Source organism: Tiliqua scincoides, chromosome 10, assembly GCF_035046505.1.
Source record: "Tiliqua scincoides isolate rTilSci1 chromosome 10, rTilSci1.hap2, whole genome shotgun sequence".
NCBI lineage: Eukaryota > Metazoa > Chordata > Lepidosauria > Squamata > Scincidae > Tiliqua > Tiliqua scincoides.
Window position 1 is genome coordinate 23,418,932 of NC_089830.1, and position 26,021 is coordinate 23,444,952.

The 26,021-nt window shown below is 48.2% G+C and overlaps 1 protein-coding gene across 1 annotated transcript in view; it reads left to right on the forward strand.

The window, feature by feature from the left end:
- The window catches only part of KCNN4 (potassium calcium-activated channel subfamily N member 4), a 50,619-nt gene that overhangs the window by 12,947 nt on the left and 11,651 nt on the right, over positions 1-26,021 (forward strand). Inside the window, exons 3-5 of the mRNA XM_066638061.1 lie at positions 4,221-4,446; positions 4,662-4,903; positions 25,178-25,273. Coding sequence (XP_066494158.1) covers positions 4,221-4,446; positions 4,662-4,903; positions 25,178-25,273 — 564 coding nt within the window. The remainder of the gene's footprint in view (positions 1-4,220; positions 4,447-4,661; positions 4,904-25,177; positions 25,274-26,021) is intronic.

Consider the following 26,021-nt stretch of genomic DNA (forward strand, 5'->3'; position numbering starts at 1 on the left):
GGAGTGGGAGAAGTACATGTTGAGGTCATGTACTCGCAGAGTACATGAAGGAAAAATAAAATCAACAGGTGCTGTTTTCTCAGCATGGGGAAAAAAACTTCACCAGTTGGATTTCTGGTTAAAGACACAGGAAGAAAAAAAAAGGACAATCTCTGCTGGCTTTGCCTTCACCCCCCCCCCCCCTTTTCAAGTGGTCCCTGCTGCTGTGCCTTTAAGAATAGTGGCACTGTCTGCAGGAAACTGCTATGGGAGAGATTTCACTGTCACATTATGTTGCTCTTAAATGCAGAAGCACAATCCTTGCTGGATCCCCTCTGAGTCTGGCCTCCTAATTCCCACAAAATCAACCAGATGTCTGTGGGGAGCCCACAAGCAGAGGGTATAACCCTCTTGTGCGGTTGCTCTTCCGCCGCTGGCATTCAGCACAGGAGCAAGGGCTGGTGAAAAAGTTGGCAACCCTATTTGAATAAGAGATGGTGAAAGTTCTCAGAAAGTGTGTCTGCGGGCACCATTTGTATGAAGAAGCCAGTCTTTTCAAAAACCTGTATCTTGCCAAACAAACTGTGTTCGCACACAAGATCTGAGGCCAACTGATGCATGGGGGAGATATTTTTTTGCCTTTAAAACAGAGCACGGAGAAGAGGAGCACACAAACAAGTTAGTCTTTACCCTGCTTCCTAGAGGAGGTTCCCCATTGCATCTCTGTCTGAGTCACTCCTTCCAACCAGCATCATGATGCAGAGGTTAAATAATACCAGCAGGCCTCTGCATCCAGTGTGCTTGGCTTCCCCAGTCACTCTAGATGCAAAGACCCAGCGTCCTTGTCTTGTCATCACTGGAGGCTGCCTGTGGTATCCCACATGAGTCAGTGCTCTGGGCACTCCTCCTTCCAACCAGCAGCCATGCCCAGAATGGTGACTCACACTGACACACACAGGATGGTGGGCTGAGTAGCTACTACACACGTTAATTTCTGCACATCTCAAGATTGAATCCTTCAGATTCATTTATTTGAACGTTTACAGAAGTGGTCCATAGTTCCATAGTGGTTCATAGTGGTCCATAGTGGCCATTTACAGAAGTGGTCCATAGTTCCAAAAATAATGATCTGTGAACCTGCTGGGATCAAACAGGGAATTTCACCACTGCCCTTTGCTTACTCAATTGTTTGGATTCCCCCCCCCCCCACACACACACACAGCTTCACCACTGGGGGTCCACATCTCCATCCTTGCCAGGTTGGGACCCCCCACCCTTCCCTTTTTTTTCTTATTGATTTATTATTGATTATCACTGATTGATTTTGGCCTATCTAAGGTGTCTCCCAAGTATGCAGAAATCACAACCGCATTTAAGGAGAAGCCCCATTTCACACACAAACTGATCAGCACATCAACACTTGAAGTCCCTATTAGTGTATCTACAGCACTGTTTCTCGAACTGTGGGTCGGGAGTGGGTCACAAGCCAATTTCAGGTGGGTCCCCATTCATTTCAATATTTCATTTTTAGCATATTAGACTTGATGGCACCATGATATGCGACTGCATTTGGGGAGATTGGTACTTTTAACAGGCCTCAATATACACTGCTCAAAACAATAAAGGGAACACTTAAACAACACAGTGTCACTCCAAGTCAATCACACTTCTGTGAAATCAAACTGTCCACCTAGGAAGCCACACCGATTGACAATCAAGTTCACATGCTGTTGCACAAATGGAGTAGACAACAGGTGGAAATCATAGGCAAGTAACAAGACACCCCCAATAAAGGAGTGGTTCTGCAGGTGGTGACCACAGACCACTTCACAGTCCCTATGCTTTCTGGCTGATGTTTGGGTGACCTTTGAATGCTGGTGGTGCTGTCACTCTAGTGGCAGCATGAGGCGGAGTCTGCAACCCACACAAGTGGCTCAGGTAGTGCAGCTCATCCAGGATGGCACATCAATGCGAGCTGTGGCAAGGTTTGCTGTGTCTGTCAGTGTAGTGTTCAGAGCATGGAGGCGCTACCAGGAGACAGGCCAGTACACCAGGAGACGTGGAGGAGGCCATAGGAGGGCAACAACCCAGCATCAGGACCGCTACCTCCGCCTTCGTGCCAGGAGGAACAGGAGGAGCACTGCCAGAGCCCTGCAAAATGACCTCCAGCAGGCCACAAATGTGCATGTGTCTGCTCAAACGGTCAGAAACAGACTCCATGAGGGTGGTATGAGGGCCCGACGTCCACAGGTGGGGGTTGTGCTGACAGCCTGACACCGTGCAGGACGTTTGGCATTTGCCAGAGAACACCAGGATTGGCAACCTCGCCACTGGCGCCCTGTGCTCTTCACAGATGAAAGCAGGTTCACACTGAGCACATGTGACAGACGTGACAGAGTCTGGAGATGGCAGGGAGAATGTTCTGCTGCCTGCAACATCCTCCAGCATGACTGGTTTGGCAGTGGGTCAGTAATGGTGTGGGGTGGCATTTCTTTGGGGGGCTGCACAGCCTTCCATGTGCTCGCCAGAGGTAGCCTGACTGCCATTAGGTACCGAGATGAGATCCTCAGACCCCTTGTGAGACCATATGCTGGCGCGGTTGGCCCTGGGTTCCTCCTAATGGAGGACAATGCTAGACCTCATGTGGCTGGAGTGTGTCAGCAGTTCCTGCAAGATGAAGGCATTGATGCTCTGGACCGGCCCGCCCGTTCCCCAGACCTGAATCTAATTGAGCACATCTAGGACATCATGTCTCGCTCCATCCACCAGCGCCACGTTGCACCACAGACTGTCCAGGAGTTGGCGGATGCTTTAGTCCAGGTCTGGGAGGTGATCCCTCAGGAGACTATCTGCCACCTCATTAGGAGCATGCCCAGGCGTTGTAGGGAGGTCATACAGGCACATGGAGGCCACACACACTACTGAGCCTCATTTTGACTTGCTTTATGGACATTACATCAAAGTTGGATCAGCCTGTAGTGTGTTTTTCCACTTCAGTTTTGAGTATGACACCAAACCCAGACCTCCATGGGTTAATAAATGTGATTTCCATTGATGATTGTTGTGTGATTTTGTTGTCAGCACATTCAACTATGACAGGAACAAAGTATTTAATAGGAATATTTCGTTCATTCAGATCTTGGATGTGTTGTTTAAGTGTTCCCTTTATTGTTTTGAGCAGTGTATATGCTTTTAAAAATGATGGTCAGTGGGGCTTACTCCTGGGTAAGTGCGGATAGGATTTCAGCCTAGGATTGGTAAAAATTCTTTCTGCTTGATGATGTCACTTCTGGCCATGACGCCACTTCCAGGTTAATGGCATCACTTCCAGTGGGTCCCGACAGATTATCATTCTAAAAAGTGGGTCCTGGGAGAAAAAGTTTGAGAACCACTGCGCTAGAGAGTGTATCTTTTTTTTTTTTTTTGGGGGGGGGGGGAGCTAAAAACTTTCAAAGGGATGGCCAAGTTGGTCAGTTGCTGCCATCTTGACCCAAAGCCTTGTGGCATCATTAACAAATTTCTGAGTGCATAAACTTGCAGGGATCACCAGAGCCAAGGGTGCCCAGGTGATGAATGGGTGAAGCATGCCTCCCCCACCTCTCTCTCCCTTTTTGAATCCAAGGAGTGGGAGAAGGAGAAGTGTGTGTGTGTGTGGGGGGGGGGGAGCAATGGCTGATGTGTCACCACCTATGGGTGGGGGTAGTAGTCTCATTTGACCTGCCACCTCCAGCCCTGGACCAGTTCCCTCAGGGCCACCTGACCAAGTGGACCTTCCTCAAACGCTTAAGCCATCCTTGAATGGTTGATTTTTCAGGTACTTGCTTCTGTGTGCGGCTGCTCAGCATCGGTTGTGGCGGTGCTGGTGGGGAGCAGGCGCTCTGCAGATGCTCAGAGACACCCTCTCCTTTCTCGGAAGCATCCAAAGGGAAACTCTCAGGGTGGGGGCAGGGGCTTCCGCTGAAACTCGACACCAGTCATGAAAGTTCTAAGTAGGGTGCCGACGTCGAGACCTTTGCCTCTGGAACGTGTGAGGACGAGCGTGCCTTTGAGCATGCACAGAGTCCCTTGCCACCGGATCCTTCAAATCTGCGTGGAGAAGGCTCCCAGGGCAAGCAAATCCTATTGGGGTGGGGGGAGCACTTCCACCCCACTGCAGGAGGGTCCCCGATGCCCCCCTTGGCTGACCCCCAACCAGCCCTCCCCCCCTGGCCTTCCCTTCCACACTTGTTCCCCTTCCCCAGCCGCCCGGGCCAGCCCTCCCTGGGGAGCCCCCGCCCTGCCCCGCCCTGGCCGGTGACGAAGCGAAGGGACAGGCCCGGCTGCTCACTCCCCTCTCGGCTCCGGACGCCTTCGCTGCTCCGCTCCAGCCTGGCGGACTTCGGGCAGCGCCGGCGCGCGGTCTCTCCCGGACTCTCCCCAGGCACGGCTGCGATTGGCTCCCTCTGGGATTCCCCGCTCCCGTAGCGGGTCGTTCCTCTGGCCCTTGTTCTTCCTCCTTTGAAATCCTCTTTCTTTCTTTCTTTCTTTCTTCTTTCTTTCTTTCTTTCTTTCTTTCTTTCTTTCTTTCTTTCCCCCTCCCGTGCCCCCCCGCCCTCTCGCCCTGGCTGCCTGCTGGCTGCTCAAGAGGCAGGGATGGGGGAACGCCCAGGGGATCTTCACCCCCTGCCTCCCCGCTCCGGCAGCCAAGCGCTCCACCTCGCTGGCCCCCGGCAACCCCCAAGAGATGCAGAGCAAGGGGGACCCGGCTGAGACCATGGTGCTGCCCATCCCCGGGGAGCCCAGCGACAACCTGCGGCGCCTCCGGCAGCGGAAAGTGGTCCTGGGCGAGGAGAGGAAGTTGGCAGCATGGGCACTCGCCACTGCCCTCCTGGGCATTCTTCTCATGGTCCTGCACACCGAGCTGGCCTGGTTTGGACACTGCCAGGTAAGTCCCTCCCAGCAGATTTCCACCCTGTTCTGCCAAGCCTTGCGCACATTCCTCCAACCGATGCCCAGGTGTGCCCGGGTGAGCAGGCAGGTGTTTGCCCAGTGTCAAAGTGGAGCCGTTTGTGTTGGGCACTGCAAGTTCAGGAGGCGGGAAAAAAAAACTTCTTCTATGCCCCCAAAGCAAGCCTTGGCCCACAGATGGATTTGATGTGCTTCCAAGGCTCCTGGAGCATCTTCAAGGTGCACATATTGAGATCTGTGGAAAGTTTGGCAGGCTGCTTTTGTCTCATCCCAAGCAACCGCTTCAGACAACTCCATCCCCACTACCCTTCAGCCCATCAAAGGTTCCACTGTTAAGATGAAGCAATTATATTGTTTAACGCTGCGCCATAAAAAAAAAACACCCATAAAAATGGGGGGGGGGAGTAGATTAAACCAGCAGAAAAAGCATTCTTGCTGTGGTTTTAGAAAACTGAAGACTAAGGGGGGTTTGGATCGCTGCCCCCAAAGATCTGAAGGGCTGTCAAGTGGAGGAAGAGGAGGATATACTCTTCACAGCTCCGCAGGGCAAGTTTCAACCAATCAGTTGAAACTACCGGGAAGTGGATTCAGGCTTCAGGCTTGACTGGAGGAAAGGATTTCCTGACTGTTAAAAGCTGTCGGCGCTGCAAGCTGTTGTAATTGTGGGCACTGGGTGTTTTCCAATGGCTCAGTTACTAAAGTGCTGGTCTGTGGAGCCAGAGGTTGGGGTTCAAATCCCCGTAAGGAGGGTGTTTTCAAGCAGAGGCTGGGTGGACTACCTGTCAGGGATGTAGTAGTTCGCCTGCGCTGAGCAAAGGGGGGTTGGACTAGATGACCTCGACGGTTCCTTCCAACTCATAACCTTCTCAGATTTGGTGATTCATGGAGAAAGTGAGGCCCTCCTGCCTTTGTTCCTGATGAAGTTCTCCAAGCAGCTCAGAAGCTTGCAGGGGCTTAACTTACACCCCCCTAAATCTATCCAATTAATATATCCTGTACTTTGGGCACAGGACCAGAACAGCATGGATTCCTGTGTGTAAAGCTTACCTTCAAGTAGTCGCCATTTCTCAGCCTACAATCAACTTTACAGGGTTGTTGTGATGCTAACATGGGAAGAAGGGGACGGGGCGGAAGAGACCAACGTCATGACGATAGTTGCCCACGCGCACCCCTTTATATTTGCACATCCCTAAAATCTCAAAATAGATGTCTTGGTTGCAACATGGAAGGAAGCGCAAGACCATTTGCCATTTCCTAAGCCCAAACCTCTGCATGCGGCTAGAAGGAAAGGCATCTCTCAATTCTCCTTTTCCGTTTCCCACTGAAGTCACACGTTGCAACAAAACAATAGACTCGGGGTGTGGGGGGGAATAAACAAACTCATTGAAACACCAGCGGTTGCTAAGTCGGACAGTCAAAGGGCAGGTGAATATTTTGTCTCCAGTGGCAGTGAGTTCCAAGGGTGAATTGTGGAGACCAGTTTAATATCGGCTCAAGTTTTAGCAGGTTCATCTGTGGTGGTGTCGATGGGGTGAAGCAATCTGAATAGGCCCAGCAAAATTTTAAAAGGCTTGTTTATTTTTTCCTGAATCTATTGTGCAACTATTGTACATTTGAGTTTTTGTAAAACTGAAAGCCGGACTAGACAAGAAGTGAGAGTCCCATCCACTGGTCCTAACTCAAACCCGAACCCTCTAGTAGGGCCATCCTTAGAAGCTGTGGGACCCCATTAGAAACATTTTTGGAAGGGTCTGGGTTCACACATAGTCCTCAAAAAATGCATTGCATGTATATTTACATATTTGTCATTTAAAAAGAAGGCCAATTCTATGCTTGGGATCATTAGGAAAGGTATTGAGAACAAAACGGCTAATATTATAATGCCGTTGTACAAATCTATGGTAAGGCTACACCTGGAGTATTGTGTCCAGTTCTGCTCGCCGCATCTCAAAAAAGACATAGTGGAAATAGAAAAGGTGCAAAAGAGAGCAATTATGGGGCTGGGGCACCTTCCTTACGAGGAAAGGCTATGGCGTTTGGGCCTCTTCAGCCTAGAAAAGAGACGCCTGAGGGGGGACATGATTGAGACATACAAAGTTATGCAGAGGATGGAGAGAGTGGATAGGGAGATGCTCTTTAGATTCTCACATAACACCAGAACCAGGGGACATCCACTAAAATTGAGTGTTGGGAGAGTTAGAATAGACAAAAGAAAATATTTCTTTACTCAGCGTGTGGTTGGTCTGTGGAACTCCTTGACACAGGATGTGGTGACGGCATCCGGCCTGGATGCCTTTAAAAGGGGATTGGACAAATTTCTGGAGGAAAAATCCATTTCAGGTTACAAGCCATGATGTGTATGCGCAACCTCCTGATTTTAGAAATGGGCTATGTCGGAATGTCAATGCAAGGGAGGGCACCAGGACGCAGGTCTCTTGTGATCTGGTGTGCTCCCTGGGGCATTTGGTGGGCCGCTGTGAGATACAGGAAACTGGACTAGATGGGCCCACATTCAGTGGGGCTGTTCTTATGTTCTTATGTAAGTATATTTTTGTGCTGTTCTATAATAAATTAACATATCATATAATTCAAGTACAGTAAAAAAAAATTAAAAATATAGATAGTATAACCAACTTCTGGCTTTTTAAGAATTCAGAAGAAAATTTAAATTGTTGCTATTCTCTATAAAACCTGCAATGTGCTGTTAGACGTCGGTTCCAGTATGGGTGTATATATATTTGATAGGACTAGATTACCAAGGGGTAATCTACTAGGCAGGGGATCCCTTAGGCATGGGGCTCAATTGGTCCAATTGGCTTCAAGACGGCCCTGCCCGAGACCTGCCCCAACTGCTTACGCATTCCTAAGGTTTTTCCCCCACCTGTCCCTGCCTTAATTTCTTTTTTAACAGCCTGTCCTGTGAAGAGGTTATTAAACTAGTCATAATCATTTCCTTATTCTGAAGGAAAAAAAAATCGCATGTAAGTGAATGATTAAACTCTCCATGAACCTGGATGTCATTATTGGAATAATGGTAACTGATACATCCGACAGCCCTGATTTGCCGGATAAGTGGGGAGTTGGAAGGCGGCGTGGAGGGAGGAAAGATGGGAAGGTAAGCAGCGTGCTGGAATTTTGGCATTCCAGTGCCTGCGTTTACATGTTGGTCATTCCAGCTGCCGGGGAACTGCGGCAGGCCATCTGTCGTCTCCTGCTCTTGGGCTACCCAGAAACGGCTAGGAGGCAGTATGGGAATTGGGATGCTGGACTAGATAGACCTTTAGCCTGATCCATCAGGGATGCCCTTATGTTTATGCTCTCTAGAATTATTTGCCACCCCCTGTCCCCACATGTATGGAAACCATTCATGTTTATGTATACATGATCAACCTTCTCAAAATGAAGAAGATACTTCACTTTGTGTTGGGGCTAAAGCAGAGTAATGGCTGGATTTTATATTCTGAAATAGGGAAGCATCCCTTATTGCCCTTTTGTCTTCTCCTTCACCTCCCTGGGTGTCAATGGAGATCTTGTCGAGCACCTAGTGAGGCCAATCCACTTCTGCCCCAGAGCTCCTTTCATCGATTTATTATTTGTTTTTCAATTTTATACTGCCTTTCCTTCAAAGAGCTCAGGGCGGTGTATATGGATCCTTTGGTCATCGCAACAACCCTGTGGAGTAGGTGGCTGGCTCAGGTTGACCCAGGAAGCTTCCTAGTGAGGAGGGATTTGAACCTGAATCTTCCAGGTCTAACTCCCGAACCGCTACACCAGGGGCGGTTTCATACAGAAGGCCAAAGTTAACATTAAGGTGCCTGCTGAGGGCCGGGTGTGCCGTCGTTAAGCAGGAAGTCGTGTCATCAAGCAGATGATGGCCGGAAATTGTTCTCACCTAGAAACTCATTTGCTGCAAATGGCAGAGAAAATGTGCCAATCTTGTGCACATTTTCAAGACATGAGCCTGATTATCAAGGTGGGAGAGCCCAATTATAGCAGGGGATGGATAAATGGCTTCTGGGGGACTCATTCAGCCCGTGGGCCTTATGTTTGACCCCCCCCTGCACTGCGCAAGTGCAGGCTCGTGGGTTCTGCATGGCTCAAAAGGCTTTGTGAAAGGTGTTGCATTGATCTGGCCCTAATAAAAGCGTTGCTGGATTGTGGCTTCTTGATTTATTTTTCTAATGGATTAAGCCAGTGACAAAAGATTTGTTTTTAAAAGCAGGGATGATGTTTACTTTAAAAAAAGTGGGACAGGTGGAATGTTCAGAGCATATCAGAACCTCAAGAGGGATTTGTGGATGGGCAGATCGGGGGCCTGGGATTTGCACACCCTCCGTCCTCCCTTCCGTCGCACTGCGCGGCACAGCTCACTTGCCTGAGTCATCTTGAATTCCTTCCGCCCGGGCTGCTCCGAGCCCTGCGGGCACCTCTGAGGGTGCTTTTTTGCTCTGAACTGCTTAACAAAGGACTTGAGGCTGTTTTCACCAGTGAGCCATACACTGGTGTTTGCATTCACACCCACAACCTTCCCCCCCCCCCCGGCCTTTGTAATCTGAATAAAAAGCCTCCTCGTCTCCAACAGGCCTGAACTGTTTGGGATCCGCCAAGCAACAGTTTGTACCGAGGATGGCGTTTCACCAAGTCTGCTCAGTGAACCTTTGAGGTTTTCCCACTACCTGTCTGAGTCTGCAGAAAGAAGGGTGTGTTGACAATCCTGGAAAATCACAACCCTACAGGCTGTAAGAACATGTCTGCGCCTTCTCCAAGGAGCTCAGAGAGCTATGGTGGGCCAAGCCAAATGTTCCTCTTGTCTACCGCTTCTCCTAGCCAGTCGCAGCTTCTTGGGAAGCTCACATGCAGAGGCTGAAGACAATAACCACGCCTCCCATGGTACTCTGAGGTAGACTGCCTTGCACCTTGGAGGCTCTGTTTAGCTATTGTGGCCAAGGATGTTCCTTTCCTGCCCTACAGTCTTTAAGGAGAGTTTAGCTTTTAGGTTTAACCTCTAGTTTTGGGGAGGGAGGGGTAAAGTTGCATTCCTCATCTCTAGCATTCAACAAATTCTCCCTTCCTATTGTTTTTCCCCCAGCTCTGGTGTGGAGCCTGTTTCCTACCCTCTACCCCTGCCTCTCCCCCATCTTCCCATGCTGTTCAGCGTGCCCAACCTTGTCAATCTCCTCTTCCATAAGAATGTCTCCTGTACCTTGTCCCGTGGAAGCAGGAAACAGAACGTCCATGCTCTAACATGCCTGTTGGTCCATCGCCTCCCTTAGGATTTATCACCTTGTACTTCTGCTGCAGCTTGAGACCAGCAGAGCGAGGGACATCAAGACCACAAAAAAAGAAGTGTGTGTGCTTGTTTCAGGGTGGGGTGAGGAGCTAGAATGGACAAGTCCCAGTATCATTGAGCAATGCCATTTTGGCAGTTGAAAGTTTGTGCCAGGTTCAAGATTCTAGGGTTCAAGCCTGCCATAGAATTGGTGTGTGTGTTTGGGAGGGAAGGGGCGAGGTGATCTATTTGGTGAGGGAGACTCGGTAGCTGCACTGAATGTCCACATTCAGTTTCTGACCCTTCCTCCTCAGCAGTTTGAATGTCTATGAACATTCTGTGACATCACTGCAGCTCAGGCAATGGGAGGGGGGAAAATTGGGAGGCCTTTTTGCAGTCACAAAATGATGCATGGGGGAAAGGGTTCACCTCTCCTCTCCTGTGCCATCACCCTGTCCAAATCCCCCCTCCCCATGGAACTGCTTTTGTTAAATAATAAATAAATAAATGTTTTGAAGATGCAGGAAATCCCTAACGTGGGATTCACACACACCTATAGGAGAAGTGGTCTTATGGGACACCATTAATCTTATGGGATTCTCACACACAAGTGAGAAGTGGTAGGTGTGAGATTCTCATACCTACCATACAAGACAAGTAGTTTGACTTGTATGACTCTAAGAGGGAATTTCTGTATGTGCAGCTTCTCCTATGTAGTGCTGCAAGAGTGTAAAAGAGACTTACCCAAATTATCTCCCCTATTCAAATTTTTAAGTGTAGGAGCTCTGCTTCCTGTTGGATCTGGCCATTGTGATTGGATCTCTGAGTTGTATTTCTTGCAGGCTTGTGGTGCAATTTTCTTGACTTAGGATTTTGCGCAAGGTCCTCACTGCAGTTGCAGAAAGAATTTGCAAACTCCTAGTTTCATTCCTTGAAGCTCTCTGGATTCCCCCACCCCTTCAGTCTTGCGACCCTGTCTAAGCAAGACAAGTCAGAAAGAGACTATAGTTTGTCACATGGCTAGGGGGAAAGCCACACACACACACACACCCAACGGCGAACAACCTAGGAATTAGCAGATGACACTTTTTAGAGCATGGAGGTACATAAGCACAATGCCCTGCCAATGTCTGCGTATCAATGTGCTGAGAAGGGCACAGGAGCAGAGGTGGGCAGCAGAAGTTGGCAACCGTCCTGGGACCTGGGTCCTTGAAGGACTGCCTTCTTCCATTGGAACCTGTCTGACATTTCAGATGTGCTTTGGAGGTCCTCCAAGATGGGTGCTCCTATCTTCAGACGTTAGGATGTCACTCTTTTGCCATTGAAACTACATTTAAGATATATATATATAATTCTCTGAGGCTTTTAATGAGTCAGTTTATGGGCCTTACTCACACTCTGGGGAGGAACCATAGCTCAGTAGTAGTCAGCATACTTTGAATGGAGGAGATTCCAGGTTGTAATCCTGCAGTCTCAATGTTGGACTGGAAAAGATTGTGGTCTGAAATTTTGGATAGCTGCTACCAGCCACAGTTGACCATGCTGAGTTCGGTCAACCAGTGGTCTGACTCAGTAAGAAGCAGCATCGTGCGTTCTTTTTATATGATTTTTCAACAGAAGTTTGCCGCTGCCTGGTTGGTTTGCCTTTAAACCTTTTATTGCTGTTTATGTTGCAGTTGCGGCAAACCGCCTCGGCTGTTTTAAAAGTGGCAATCCATGTTTTAACTGCAGTGCCTCACAAATGAATACATATAAATATGAGCGGGTTTAGCTGCCTGCCTAGACTTGGTGAGTCTAGCACGACTCTGTCCCGAGGACGTCAGACTCCCTGTCTGGGTTTGAGTCTGGTGTGTGCATCTTACGAGCCTGGAGTACCCAGATGCTGTATTTAGGACGTCCAGATTCTGCACAATTCGTGACATTGTCCTCTTTGGGTTTTGATAAGGCAGATCTCCTGCTTTTGTTGCTTGGGATGGTAAAAGACAAAAATCAACAAGCACCCAGCAAGCCGCAAATTTCCATGGGTGGGAAATTCCTTTTGGATACATGTTATGCAGACTTGAAATGTATCAGCAAACCCTGTATGTGTTATTTTACGTTGATGGCTTAAATTCATTCTTCATAGGAAGGCACCTTAATCTGAGTCTGACTCTTGATCCATCTGGCTAGATTTTGTCAGCACAGACTGGCAGCATCTCTCCAGGGCTTCAGGCGGGAACTTTTCTCTACCTGGAGATGTCAAAAAGCAAATTGCAGGCTGTTTTCATATGCTGTGCTACTAATCGATAACCCCTTCCATGTCTAATTTCAGAACTAATGTGCCAGTCAGTTTCCCAGTTCAGGTCCTCTGATAGAAATTTTATCAGGGGCTACAAAGTTCTTCTGGGGGTACAAATTTTCTTTGGGGGCCCTCCCCCTCTCCATTAGATCAAAATTTCATACCATCATTGGATCATAATTTCCGCGAATCATGATATGTTAAACTATGCAGACTTATTCAAAATTGAACGCTAGTCACATAATATCTGTAAACATGTTTGGGGGTCTCAGGAAATTCCCCTACTTTGGTTCTCGGGTCCCCTTTTTGACCCCTGGCCCAGGTACAATGTACTCCCTGCAGTCTCTATCATTGGCCCTGGTGAGATTGGAAAATGTAAGATCCCAGAAAATTTTAGACACCCCTCCTTTGGATCCTGAGCCCCCCTTTTGACCCCAGGTCCAAATATGATGGACCTCCTAGACCCCCCCCCCTTGTGGGCCCTGTCCTGATTCCACTCTGAGATCTACTGCAGGGAGTGGAACTTGCCAGATCCCAGCAGGACAGTGGAGATGACTGCAAAAGGGTTCTGTTTGCTCCTGGGCCAGATGTTGTGTAGATATGGTGGGCCGAGCCGGTGCTTGCCTTTGACTGGTGAATGAAGTGGGTGTATGCCATGTCTCACCTACTGGCCAGCTGCCGTGTTACTTGGCCACTTCCTTGCCTCGGTTGAGCAGATCCTATGGGGGAGACTATGGAGAGCTGCACATCTATGTCCCTGTGGCCTCTCATGTACTGTGTAAGAGGTAAGAGGCACTTTTGGGTAAGAGGCACTTTTTCAAGTGGGTGCTCCTTTTTTAGCAGGGGGAGAGTAACTGGCCCATCTTACCCCAGCACTGTCTGTTCTAGTGGCTGTCTGCTGGTATTCCTTTGCATCTTTTTAGATTGTGAGCCCTTTTGGGACAGGGAGCCATTTAGTTATTTGATTTTTCTCTGTAAACCGCTTTGTGAACTTTTAGTTGAAAAACGGTATATAAATACTGTTAATAATAATAATAATAATAATAATAATAATAATAATAATAATAATACTGTGTGGTGGCTAGGCTCAGTGGAAGAGCCCTTTATTGCATGCACAAGGTGCTAGGTTCAATCCCCAGGAAGGATTGCATAGGGCTGTGAAAGACTCCTGCCTGCCTGCCCTCCCCTTCCATTAGTTCACAACACTACACATCTACCTCGCAAGACTGTTGTAGGAATGACTGAGAGAGTGCACTTGAAATGTCCTCTAGAAATGCAAAGTATTACGATTGCCATTAGGTTTTAATCCCATTGGCAGCAATTTAATTAGCAGGGAACTGCCAGTATGAAAGAGCACCTGTATATCCTTTGAGCATTAGTTGTTACACAAAAGGGACAGTCTCTGCCCCAGAGGGCTTACAGTGGGCATGGGTTTCAACAGACCGAGCCCTGAGGGAGGATGTGAACTAGACAGGCTTTGTCTTCCCTCTGGATCAGGTTGGCTTTTCTTGTTTTGTAAATAAAACCAACTTCTCTTCCTCCTCCAATTTTGACAGTTCAGTGAAAATCAGTTCAGTGAAATCAGTTCTCAAAAGCAATGAGGAAGCATCCATTTCCTTGTATGTTGGTCTCTGGGGCAGAAAGCACCCCTTTGTTTTAGAATCCATGCATTGCACAAGTTCCTGAACCTGGGCATGGAACTCAGGAGTCCTGGCACGTAGGTCTCTCTCTCTCCCCCCCATTCCAAGCATAGCTTGATAGTTCCTCCTGGCTTCTGCTGCTGAGCTCCTGGTTGTAGTATCTTTGGCTTTACCCTTGTCCCCCTCCCTTGATCGTGACTACATCTCCAAAGGGCACAGAGATCTGGAGCAAGCTTCCCCTTGTAGATGAGAAGCTCTTCCTGGACCTCCGTCTGCAAACAGACCTCGAATCCGTTCTGCGTCCCCTCTGTGTTCGCACCCTGTGAAGTGGCACGTCAGAGAAAAAGGTTGGGGGGGGGGTGGAGAAGAGGAGGGAAGCATCTGCTACACAGCTGCAAAAGACAGGAGAACGCAAGGTAGAGGAGACCTTTTCAAAAACCAGAGGTGTTGGATGAATTGATCCCTTACCCAGGGTGAGATGTGACCTCTAGCACAGACTTAATCCCATTTGAAATAGGTCAGGCATTTTAAAAATCTGTGCTCATTCAGATCCCTCTTTTAAATACAGGCCCCCAAAAATGCAGATACTGGTGTATTTTAGAGCAGACCTGTACAACTTGTGACCAACAACACTGAAGTGTGACAGTCTGGCTGTTTTTTTCATTCAGGGCAGGCATCAAAGACAGGTGATAATTCATGAAGTCTCCACTAGGCCAATGTACGTACATAGCTGGTGGGGCTGAGTAGAGCTTGGTAGGTCACAAGTTGTTGGCCCACAGGGGTTAAGTAGCTTTCTTTGGCTTTGTTTTTAAACCCTAAACTGAAGGGTTTAGCAAGTGATCGCTCCTAATTTGACAAAGAGCTCTGGAGTCCACTTAAGTCCCAGGTCTTGCAAAAAGTTCTTGTAAGAGCAACTGAGCTCTTGCAAAGGGACGCTGCTTTTGACTTTGCAGGTGAGCTCTTGCAAAGTTTCCAGCTGAGCTCTTGCACTGCTGTTTTGTCCTAGCAGTTTGTTTTCACCAGCATTGACCCAAGCCCTCCTAGTGCATGCTGAATGCTTCAACCTGCCATTGCTGTTGCTCCTTCTCTCAGTTTCTGCAGTCGAAAGGATTGGACGCTCTAGCCCAGGGGTGAGCAAACCCTGGCCCAGGAGCTATTTGTGGCCCTCAGGGACCACCAGTCCAGCCAGCAGGGAGTCCCCAATCTCCAATGAGCCTCTGGTCGGTCAGAGACTGTTGGAGCCCACACTGGCCCACAACTGCTGGTCATGACCGCCAGACGCAAGTTGCTGGCCAAGCTAGAACAAGGCCGTTTATAGACTCCATGTGTTTTCTGCTTTTCCGTGGGCATCATTTTAACCCCCACCTCCCCACTCCCCAATGCCTCTGGACAACTTATGTCTCCATATGTTTCTGGCTTGGTCTGTATGTTTTCACTGTGCAAGAGGTGTCTGGCAAACAGTTCTCATGTGGTTCTACATGCCGGCATTATAGTTCTCATGTGTATTATAAATAAGCTCAGTAAAATTCATTCATTCATATAAGCTCTGTCTCCAGTGTATTCATTTATGTAAATGTATGTAAAGGTATTCAAATTTGAAATGTAGATTAATTCTCTTTTTTCTGGCCCTGGACACAGCTTGGGAGAGATGATGTGGCCCTCCTGTCAAAATGTTTGCCCACCCCTGTCTAGCCTACTGCTCTCTCCACCCTTCCTCTTCCTCTCTCCATTCCCCTTTTTTTTGTCAGATCCCAGGAGCAGAAGGAGCTGTGGAAGTGGGTGGACGGAGTGCCTCAGTTGGCCCCATGGATGGGGCTGGCTGGCCCTGCCAAGCAATTGCAAATGACTCTGCCTTAAATGAACAAGTCATTTGCGCCTCCTGCAAAGTTGCTTATCTAAACCAGTGGGTGATGTTGTCTTATGAGATCTCGACCAAACACTTCCATAGCACTTAAGGGGAAACAGGCTGAAGCAGAGTAGGAGGCGTGAGATCAAATCAGCAAGGGACTGCAACAGAAATTAGACTTACATTGATAAACCCATGTCTGTCCTAGTGTGTCGACATAAGGAAACTCCATACGTTTGGAAGGGGGCAAAGACAGGACAAAATTTTTTGAAATGCATAAGAGAGGCAGTGATTTTCAGCCACGGTGCCACGGCTCATTGGTGTGCTAAGAACAGTTCATAGGTGTGCTGTGGGAGTATGGGGGTGGGTCATTTATTAGTAGGGCTATTGGGGGATGTGAGTCACCCCCCCCTCCACCAGCAGTGTGGTGTGCCTTATCAATTAAAAAAAAAAAAAAAAACGGTGGTGGGTCCTGAAAATTTTTGCACCTTTTTAATGTGCCATGAGATAAAAAAGTTGAAATTTGCTGGGTCAGGGCCCAGCGATGTGGGGGCAGGGGAGCAAAAAGGAGAAAGCTAATGTTTGGAAAAGACACTTATCCACTCTTACAGCACCTTATCCAGCATGCACACAGGGTGTGTTTGTGTATCAGTACATTGTGCTGTTCAGGGAGATAAAAAATGAAAAGCACCTTACCTGTTAAGGCTGTTGCATCCGGCTGTAGGTGGAGGCACTGGGCCCTTGAAACAAGTGGCAGCTCAAAACACCGCCATGCGGTGGATGGTGCCAGACTGAAAAGAAGGAAGAGACCCTGGGTCAGATCTCAGTCCAGCCATTTAGTTTATTGAGGGCCCAATCCTATCCAATTTTACAGTGCCGGTGCAGCTGTGCCAATGGGGCATGCACTGCATCTTGTAGTGGGGCAGCAGTCACAGAGGCCTCCTTAAGGTATGGGAACATTTGTTCCCTTACCATGGGGCTGCATTGTAGTTGCACCAGGGCTGGAAAATTGGATAGGATTGGGCCTTGAGTCCCTTGAGTCATAAGAACAGCTCCACTGGATCAGGCCATAGGCCCATCTAGTCCAGCTTCCTGTATCTCACAGCGGCCCACCAAATGCCCCAGGGAGCACACCAGACAACAAGAAGACCTGCAAGGCCTCCCGGGAATTGTAGTTTAAGAACATAAGAACAGCCCCACTGGATCAGGCCATAGGCCCATCTAGTCCAGCTTCCTGTATCTCACAGGCCCACCAAATGCCCCAGGGAGCACACCAGACAACAAGAGACCTCATCCTGGTGCCCTCCCTTACATCTGGCCTTCTGACATAGCCCATTTCTAAAATCAGGAGGTTGCACATACACACCATGGCTTGTAACCCGTAATGGATTTTTCCTCCAGAAACTTGTTCAATCCCCTTTTAAGGGCACCCAGGCCAGATGCCATCACCACACCCTGTGGCAAGGAGTTCCACAGACCAAACACACGCTGAGTAAAGAAATATTTTCTTTTGTCTGTCCTAACTCTCCCAACACTCAATTTTAGTGGATGTCCCCTGGTTCTGGTGTTATGTGAGAGTGTAAAGAGCATCTCTCTATCCACTCTGTCCATCCCTTGCATAATTTTGTATGTCTCAATCATGTCCCCCCTCAGGCACCTCAATTGCTACCTCTCAATGTAACCTACATACAAAGCTGCTTTATACAGAGTATACAGCATTGATGTTTTCCCCACTAGTCCTACTGGTTGATGTCAAAGACTAAGCCTGCCTCACAGGGTTGTTGTGAGAATAAAAGGAGTGGGAGGGAGACCAAGACTGGATGGCCACAGATACTGCCCTGAGCTCCTTGCAGGAAGGATAGGATTTAAACAATGTGCTAACTAAATAAATATTGGCACTTTTCCTCTTGCGTATCACAGAGGCACATCTCAGTATTCGTATCACCTTTTTCACGCCAAAGATCATAACTTGATCATAACTTGATCATAAGATCATAACTTGATTATACAGAGTATACAGCATTGATGTTTTCCCCACTAGTCCTACTGGTTGATGTCAAGGACTAAGCCTGCTTCACAGGGTTGTTGTGAGAATAAAAGGAGTGGGAGGGAGACCAAGACTAGATGGCCACAGATACTGCCCTGAGCTCCTTGCAGGAAGGATAGGATTTAAACAATGTGCTAACTAAATAAATATTGGCACATTTCCTCTTGCGCATCACAGATGCACAGAGGCACATCTCAGTATTCGTATCGCCTTTTTCACGCCAAAGATCATAACTTGATCATAACTCGCCGCACTTTTCAGGGCTCCTCTTCTCTCCCTCCTTGTTCTTTGTGCTCAGTTATTTGCATGTCCTGTGCTGGCTTTTGAAGAGGGCATGCGTGCGCAAATAAACTGCAGATAACCGTCTCTTGAGAATGCTTCGTCGCACAAAAGATCTGGTGGTCACTACATTCAGCAACATTTACTAGCTGCACTAAGGCACGTGGAGGGCAGGAAATGGGAGGTAAACAGTGTGCTGACATTTTCTGACCACAGCGTCTCCAATGGCACTTTGAAGCTTGTGATCACACTGAAAATAAGATCTGGGGGTCAAGATCTTCCCCTGTTCATGTGGGTTAAACTTCCGGAGACGCAGGGAGAAGTCGGTAATATCACAAAGACATTCACTCATGTGTGTGCATGTGCCACCCCCCCCCTCCTCAAAATTATCTCTCCCTGCATGGCACCAACTGTTGAAGTTTCAGGGCCGGCCCATCAAAGAACCCACTTGAGACAGCTGCCTGAGGGCGTGCATTGGCAGCCATCCCTACTGCTTTGCCTCCCTGAATTCAAAAAGAAAGAGCGGGCGTAGGGCGGAGGAGGAAGTATGGAGAAGAAGAGCGTCCAACAGCAGGGACAAATTAAGCCCTGCTGGGGCCGGAAGCGACATCAAGCCTAAGAATCCCCATCTAATAACATTACTCAAAAATATTTATTATTCTTACAGAACAAAGCAAATGGAAACATTAAAGCTTCATATTCGTATATAGCCATGCAAAATATTTCATTTATTTTTTTTAGCCACGTTCTTATACCGCCCTTTTTCCAAGGAGCTCTGGATGGTGTACATAGCTCTTCCCCTCCTTTTGTCCTCACAACAATCCTGTGAGGTAGGCAAGGCGGAGGCGGAGGGATAGTGGCTGGCCCAGGGTCACCCAGGAGGCTTCATGGGGATTTCAAACCTGCCATCTTCCTGGTCTAAGTCCAACTCCCAGGTTACAGCATCTTGAAATTATAGCCACATCCAAAACTGTGGTGCCTGAATACAGCCAGAATTTCACAAGATTTTATTCTCGCTGGAGGCTAAAGAAAAACTTGGGTTGAATTATCCACCTGCAATCCGTGACTGTGTGCAAAATATAAAACTTCCATTGGCCCCTCGTAACGTTGCGCCCTAAGCTATAAGCGCACTTACTTTGCCCAGACATCTGGCAGTTCATGGGAAAAGCTAAGCAAGAGCCCTTCTTGAAATCTGTTCTAACATATGAACATTTCCCACCTAACACCTCATTTTTTTTGTATTTTCTAATAGGGAGGGATGGGAGGGATTGTAATTAAATTAAATTAATTTAATAGAGAGGGATTCAATTACAAGAGCCTCTCCCATATTCTGAAGTTATCCAGAGTATTTTCTTCCCACTTCATTGAGGCTTCTGAAGCTTCTCTCTCTCTCCCATCCACCTCCCCACTCTTTATTTCCTTATCCAGCCACTTTTGGCACCGAGGCCCCTTCTGTGGACGCAAGGAGCAAGCCAAAGTTCTTTTGTGCGATTGTTCTGGATACAATCGTTCCCTTCACGGCTGGGCTGGGAAGCTGGGAGTAGGGAGGCAACTGCTGGGACCGGTGACAGTATAAATATTAATCCGGTCGGACCAGGTGATGGGCGCTCATAGTCTAGCAATCGCCATCGACACTAGGAACTGCCCAGGGAAAGCGCTGGGGAGCCAAGAGCCTCTTGGAGCTGGTTCTGAGCCCTTGGCTGAGACTGGAGGTGAATGGATGACGTTTTAACCCCCCCTCCCTTTTTTTGGGCAAGCACCATTTTCTCAAATCCCAACTTTTCAGGTGCCACTTTTGTGAGGATCACACATGTGCACTGTGTCTTGTCCCACTATGTGTACGTGGTGTTCCACCCACTGTGTCTCACTGCCACCAAGAGGCTCCTCTGTCTGCTGCCATTACTGCTGCATCCGAACCTCTCTCCTCCCACCTTAGTGTCCTCCCTGCTCAGCCCCCCTCGAAAGGATAGACCACCACCATGCAGTTACTCATAACATAAGAACATAAGAACAGCCCCACTGGATCAGGCCATAGGCCCATCTAGTCCAGCTTCCTGTATCTCACAGCGGCCCACCAAATGCCCCAGGGAGCACACCAGATAACAAGAGACCTCATCCTGGTGCCCTCCCCTGCATCTGGCATTCTGACATAGCCCATTTCTAAAATCAGGAGGTTGCGCATACACATCATGGCTTGTAACCCGTATTGGATTTTTCCTCCAGAAACTTGTCCAATCCCCTTTTAAAGGCGTCCAGGCCAGATGCCATCACCGCATCCTGTGGCAAGGAGTTCCACAGACCAACCACACGCTGAGTAAAGTAATATTTTCTCTTGTCTGCCCTAACGCTCCCAACACTCAGTTTTAGTGGATGTCCCCCGGTTCTGGTGTTATGTGAGAGTGTAAATGTGAGAGTGAGAGTGTTATGTGAGAGGAGAGGGTACTCCTTCCTGCCAGAGCTTGGCCAGCCCAGCCCAGCTATCTGGAGCAGATTACCTTAGCGCGGGGGGCCCCTTAGGCATGGAACCCAATGGGGAGCAATTGGTCCTGTTGGCTTAAAGCTGCCCTGACGATGATAATAATAACAGAGTTTATATATTTTGGCTGAGAAAAGACCTTTGCAGAGTGGAAGTATGAAGGAGACCTTACCCCTGGCCTTCCTCCTCAGGTCTTCAGCCAGCCTGTATCTGTCTCTCTTGGATGTCCTTCAAATCCGCCCTTTCCTGTATCTCTCCTGAGCACTCTCCAGGTGCCTTCCCCTGTCTTAATATTTGCCCAGGGTGTCTCCCATCCTGCCTTGGCTGCTGCTCAAAGGCCAAATCAAGGGGGATTTTCGGAGCTCCGCTTGGCAAAAGCTAGCCCTTCACCGCTAAGTGAAGTTTTCTGCCAAGTTGCCAAAATGATGGCCCTTGAGAGTACGTCATGGGGATACCTGGAGGCAGGTGTGACATCCATCTCCAGGGGAAAACAGGAAAATAGCAAGGTGAATGTTTGCAAGGAAAGAGGCAATTGAGTTCTGCCATTCTTTGCACTGACAGCCTGATCCGGGGTCTGTTTGCTCAGAAGTAATTCCGTAGATGGGGCCGTACATCCAGGCAAGTGAACCCAGGATGTGGCCTCTGACCTGAGAGGACTGGCTTATCCTGCAGTCATTGGGTCCCTCTGGATAACACCTGGTTCAGGTGGCAGCCAGTTGCCCGGGTGAAGGCTGTTGCATACAACAACAAAACCACAATGGTGTGATTGTTTTACTGGCACACGTTTTATTGGCATAGCTTAGGCCACACACCTCACCTGCTGCCGGACTTCAACTTCAGTTCTGTCTTTCTAGCATTGCATTGCCAGCTTTGGAGCAAGTGCTTGAGTTTGGAATGAAGAATCAAATGCAAATAGGTTTTTGTTCTGTTTTTGTTGTGTTTGAAAAGAGAAAGAAAGGAAAAATATTTCTTTAGTTAGTGTGTAGCTAGTGGGCAGGAGGTCTGGTCTAGAGGGTTGAGCCTCCATTTGCCTGAAGATAACATCCGAAGGTCGCCAGTTCGAGGCCACCGGCACCGTGCAACCTTGAAGCAGCTGACAAGCTGAGCTGAGCTATTCCATCTGCTCTGAGCGTGGGAGGATGGAGGCCAGAATGTGCGACCAGATCAAGAAAGGAACATCTGAATGTTGTGGTTTCTTGAAAGATAGAAACCTTCTTTCATATTGTAAAAATCCCTACGGGGATTTAATTTGCCTGCCTATGTAAACCGCCTTGAATAAAGTCTAAGGAGAAACCTGAGGACCAAGAAAGGCGGTATAGAAATACCTGCATTATTATTATTATTATTATTAATTAATTAATTAATTAATTAATTAATTAATTAACCAACCAACCAACCAACCAACCAACCAACCAACCAACCAACCTGTGGAACTCCTTGCCACAGGATGTGGTGACGGCATCTGGCCTGGATGCCTTTAAATGGGGATTGGACACATTTCTGGAGGAAAAGTCCATCACAGGTTACAGGCCATGATGGGTATGTGCAACCTCCTGATTTTAGAGGTAGGCTACCTCGGAATGCCAGATGTGAGGGAGGGCACCAGGATGCAGGTCTCTTGTGGTCTTGTGGTCTCTGAGGCATCTGGTGGGCCACTGTGAGATACAAGAGGCTGGACTAGATGGGCTTTTGGCCTAATCCAGCTGGGCTTTTCATATGTCCTTGTTGTTGTTGTGTATCCAGACTGGTGGATTTGCAGGAATGGGGTAGCCTCTCTGAAAATGATATTGGAGTGGAGTGATAGAACATCTTGCTTTGCACCAGGAGGTCCCAGGTTCATCCTCTGGCCTCCTCCCTGAAAACACTGCCAGTCAGTGTTGACCAACAGACCTAGATGGACTGATGATCAGACTCAACAGGTAGCAACTGTATAACATTTTAATTTGTAAATTTATATTCCTTTCTCTGGAAATGTGCATTTCTCCCCTACTTTATCCACACAACAACCCTTTGAGGTAGGGTAGACTGAGAAAAGGGGACAAGTTCAAGGTCACCCAGTCAGTTGCATAGATGAGCAAGGATTTGGACTGACAGCTGCCCAGTCCAGCCCTAGTCCTGCATTTGAACCACTGCACCATGCATGCTCACTGGAGATTAGCAAGACTTTAAGGAGATGAGAATTGCTTGCTTGATCAGACCAGATAGCGCCTTCTAGCCCATCTTTTTGTTTCTGACAGTCTTTGGAAGCTCACAGCCAAGAGATGAAAGCAATTGCCCTTCTCTGTTATTTTACCCCATCATTTGGTCCTCAGAGCTACAGTGCCTTCTGTACATGGAGGCTCTATTAATCCAGACAATTTCTCTGGTTTCTCCTTAAAGACTTTGGAAGACCATCCTGCAAATGAAAATCAATGTGTTGGAAGGTTAAAAGATGTACCCTGTAGAGATTTGAGCCCTGACATCTATTTAATGTTAAAAGGATTGTATTAAAGGATTGTATTTGAGTCTTGGGGGTTGGTACAGTCTGTGATTGAAAGAGAACACTGATAGGTGACAAAGAGCTGATTTTCTTATCTGGTTAGCCTGTTGAGGTCACCTTGTCAGAAGCTAAGACAAAGAAACAGTCATAAGACATTGCATGTGTGCAGCTTTATTTTTACACGTTTCCACAACTGTTTGCCTTTGGTGACCTCATCTTTGGAAGGCTAATCTCTTGGCTACCTGGTCTATTCCACCATGCCCTGTTGGCTGTTTTTCCATGCAAGATCATCTCCCCACCCCAACTTCTTTTTTCCCTCTATGGGTGTAGTGGCATATCCAGCCGCACCACCCCTTAAATGGCAGTATCCTGGGCGCCACCTTCGCTTAATAGACTCTTCCTCCTGCTTTTTGACTTCAAAAACAGGAAGAGGAGGGAATGGTGGGCTAGAGCAGGGGTCTCCAAACATCTTGGCCAGAGGGCCGCATCAAATATCTGGCATGGCGCTGAGGGCCAGAAAAAAGAAATTTAAATATAAAATTTATATTAAATAAATTAGAGATGGAACTTAAATGAGTGAATAAATGAATGAGTGGGCTCATTCATTCAAACTCTCTGGCCCTTAGAACACCCTCCAGATGCAACCAGAGCACAGTTCTAATCATGTTCGGCCAAGTGGGCCAGAGGCTTTCAGGGGACAAGAGGCTGGCCGCGGGCCGGATTGAGGCTGGCCGCGGGCTGCATCTGGCCCCTGGGCCTGGGTTTGAAGACCCATGGGCTAGAGAGTCTAGGCGCTCTATCCCATCATTCTCTTCTCCCCTGCATCGCCTCTTCTGTTCCGCTCTCTTCGTTTTTGAATCTGGAAGGGGGGAATAGTGGAGGCACCCCCCCCAATCTGCCCCCTGAGGAGACCGCGCAAGTCAGCCCCGCAGACTGCACAGGTGGAGCAAGAAATGTGGCTACTTCCCTGTTCCAAACTTCATCTACCCCTCCCCCTCCAGCTTCTCTCCTTTGCAGTAAAACTCCACTTGGATTTTGTTACATGTATCCTAGTGTACCATGTCGGTTTACGCTGAACATAAATGACCCAAAATGAACAAAGAAAAAAAAAAACACACTAATGACTTGTTTGTGATATTGGCAAAGCTCAGGGCACACTCACTCACTAGGGCCAAACTCCAGATGACATGGCAAGCTTTAGTTTTTCTCTAATCGGGGGCAGTTGGATCAAGACCCCCCTGTGGATCAGGTTCATGGTGAGGGGGATCAGTGGGGGGCTTTTAAATGAACACCTTGCTGTGGTTGTTATCTGTAGCAAGGTTCTGATTCATCCATTTACTGGTTTTTTTTTGGGGGGGGGGGGCAGAGACACTTCCATCAGTGCCAAAATAATGCCATTATCTAGGGGCAGGGTTGGGGCTGGGTTCACAATGAACCACTTTTAGTTGTAAAGCGGTATATAAATATTCTTAATAACACAGGCCTGCGAAATTGAGGGTCAGAAAAACTTTTGTTTGCCATAATTTATAGTGGTTTTATAAGAATTAGGGGTGCTGATTCCAGAAATGGCATCGGTTTTGCCCTGTCATGTCTAAGTTCGGAGATGCAGCATCACCTCGTTAGTGAATGGGTCCAGCCGCTTCCTCGTGAGGAAGCCTTTTGGAATCAGCACCCCCCAATAGACGCAGGAATAGGTCTAATTTTTAAGATGGCAAAAAGTGTGTTGTGGGCCGGTGGAAATGTCTGTCTAGGACTGGATCTGCGAGTTATGACAGCAAAGGCATTTCTCAAACAACTGAACCATTAAAGTCAAAGCTAAGGAGGCAGGAGGGGCTTAAGAGAGCTCTGGTCACAGGGGCTGGCCCTCTGGCTTGTGGGGCTGAAAGAGAGGAGGGGTCCTAGTCTTTGCTCATCTTCTGTGTTTATCCCCCTTGCAGTGGTTTGCCTATTCTTTCATGGTGAAGTGCCTCATCACCCTCTCCACAGCTGGACTGGTGATCCTCATCTTGGCTTTTCACATCAAAGAGATCCAGGTAACTCTACCTTTCTGCTATATGCACAACGACCCTGTGAGGTAGGTTAGGCCGAGAGGGAGTGACTGGCCCAAAGTCATCCAGTGAGCTTGTGGCAGTTTAGGGATTCGAAGATGGGCCTTTCTGGCTCTAGTCCAGCATTCAAATCCCTATACACCACATTGGCTTTCTCTCATGGTTCTATCTTATTCATTTTATTTTGTTTGGGTTTTCTTTCACTGTCAGAAGGTCCTGAAGGCCTGTTGTCTAGCAGCCACGCACCACTCTCCTCTCCTCCACAAACGCCTGTTCCGCCCCTCTCTTCCTGTTTGAATCCAGGGAATGGGAGAGTGGTGTCAAGGGTGATATAAGAACATAAGAACAGCCCCACTGGATCAGGCCATAGGCCCATCTAGTCCAGCTTCCTGTATCTCACAGCAGCCCACCAAATGCTCCAGGGAGCACACCAGATAACAAGAGACCTCATCCTGGTGCCCTCCCCTGCATCTGGCATTCTGACATAACCCATTTCTAAAATCAGGAGGTTGCGCATACACATCATGGCTTGTACCCCGTAATGGATTTTTCCTCCAGAAACTTGTCCAATCCCCTTTTAAAGGCATCCAGGCCAGATGCTGTCACCACGTCCTGTGGCAAGGAGTTCCACAGACCAACCACACGCTGAGTAAAGAAATATTTTCTCTTGTCTGTTCTAACTCTCCCAACACTCAATTTTAGTGGATGTCCCCTGGTTCTGGTGTTATGTGAG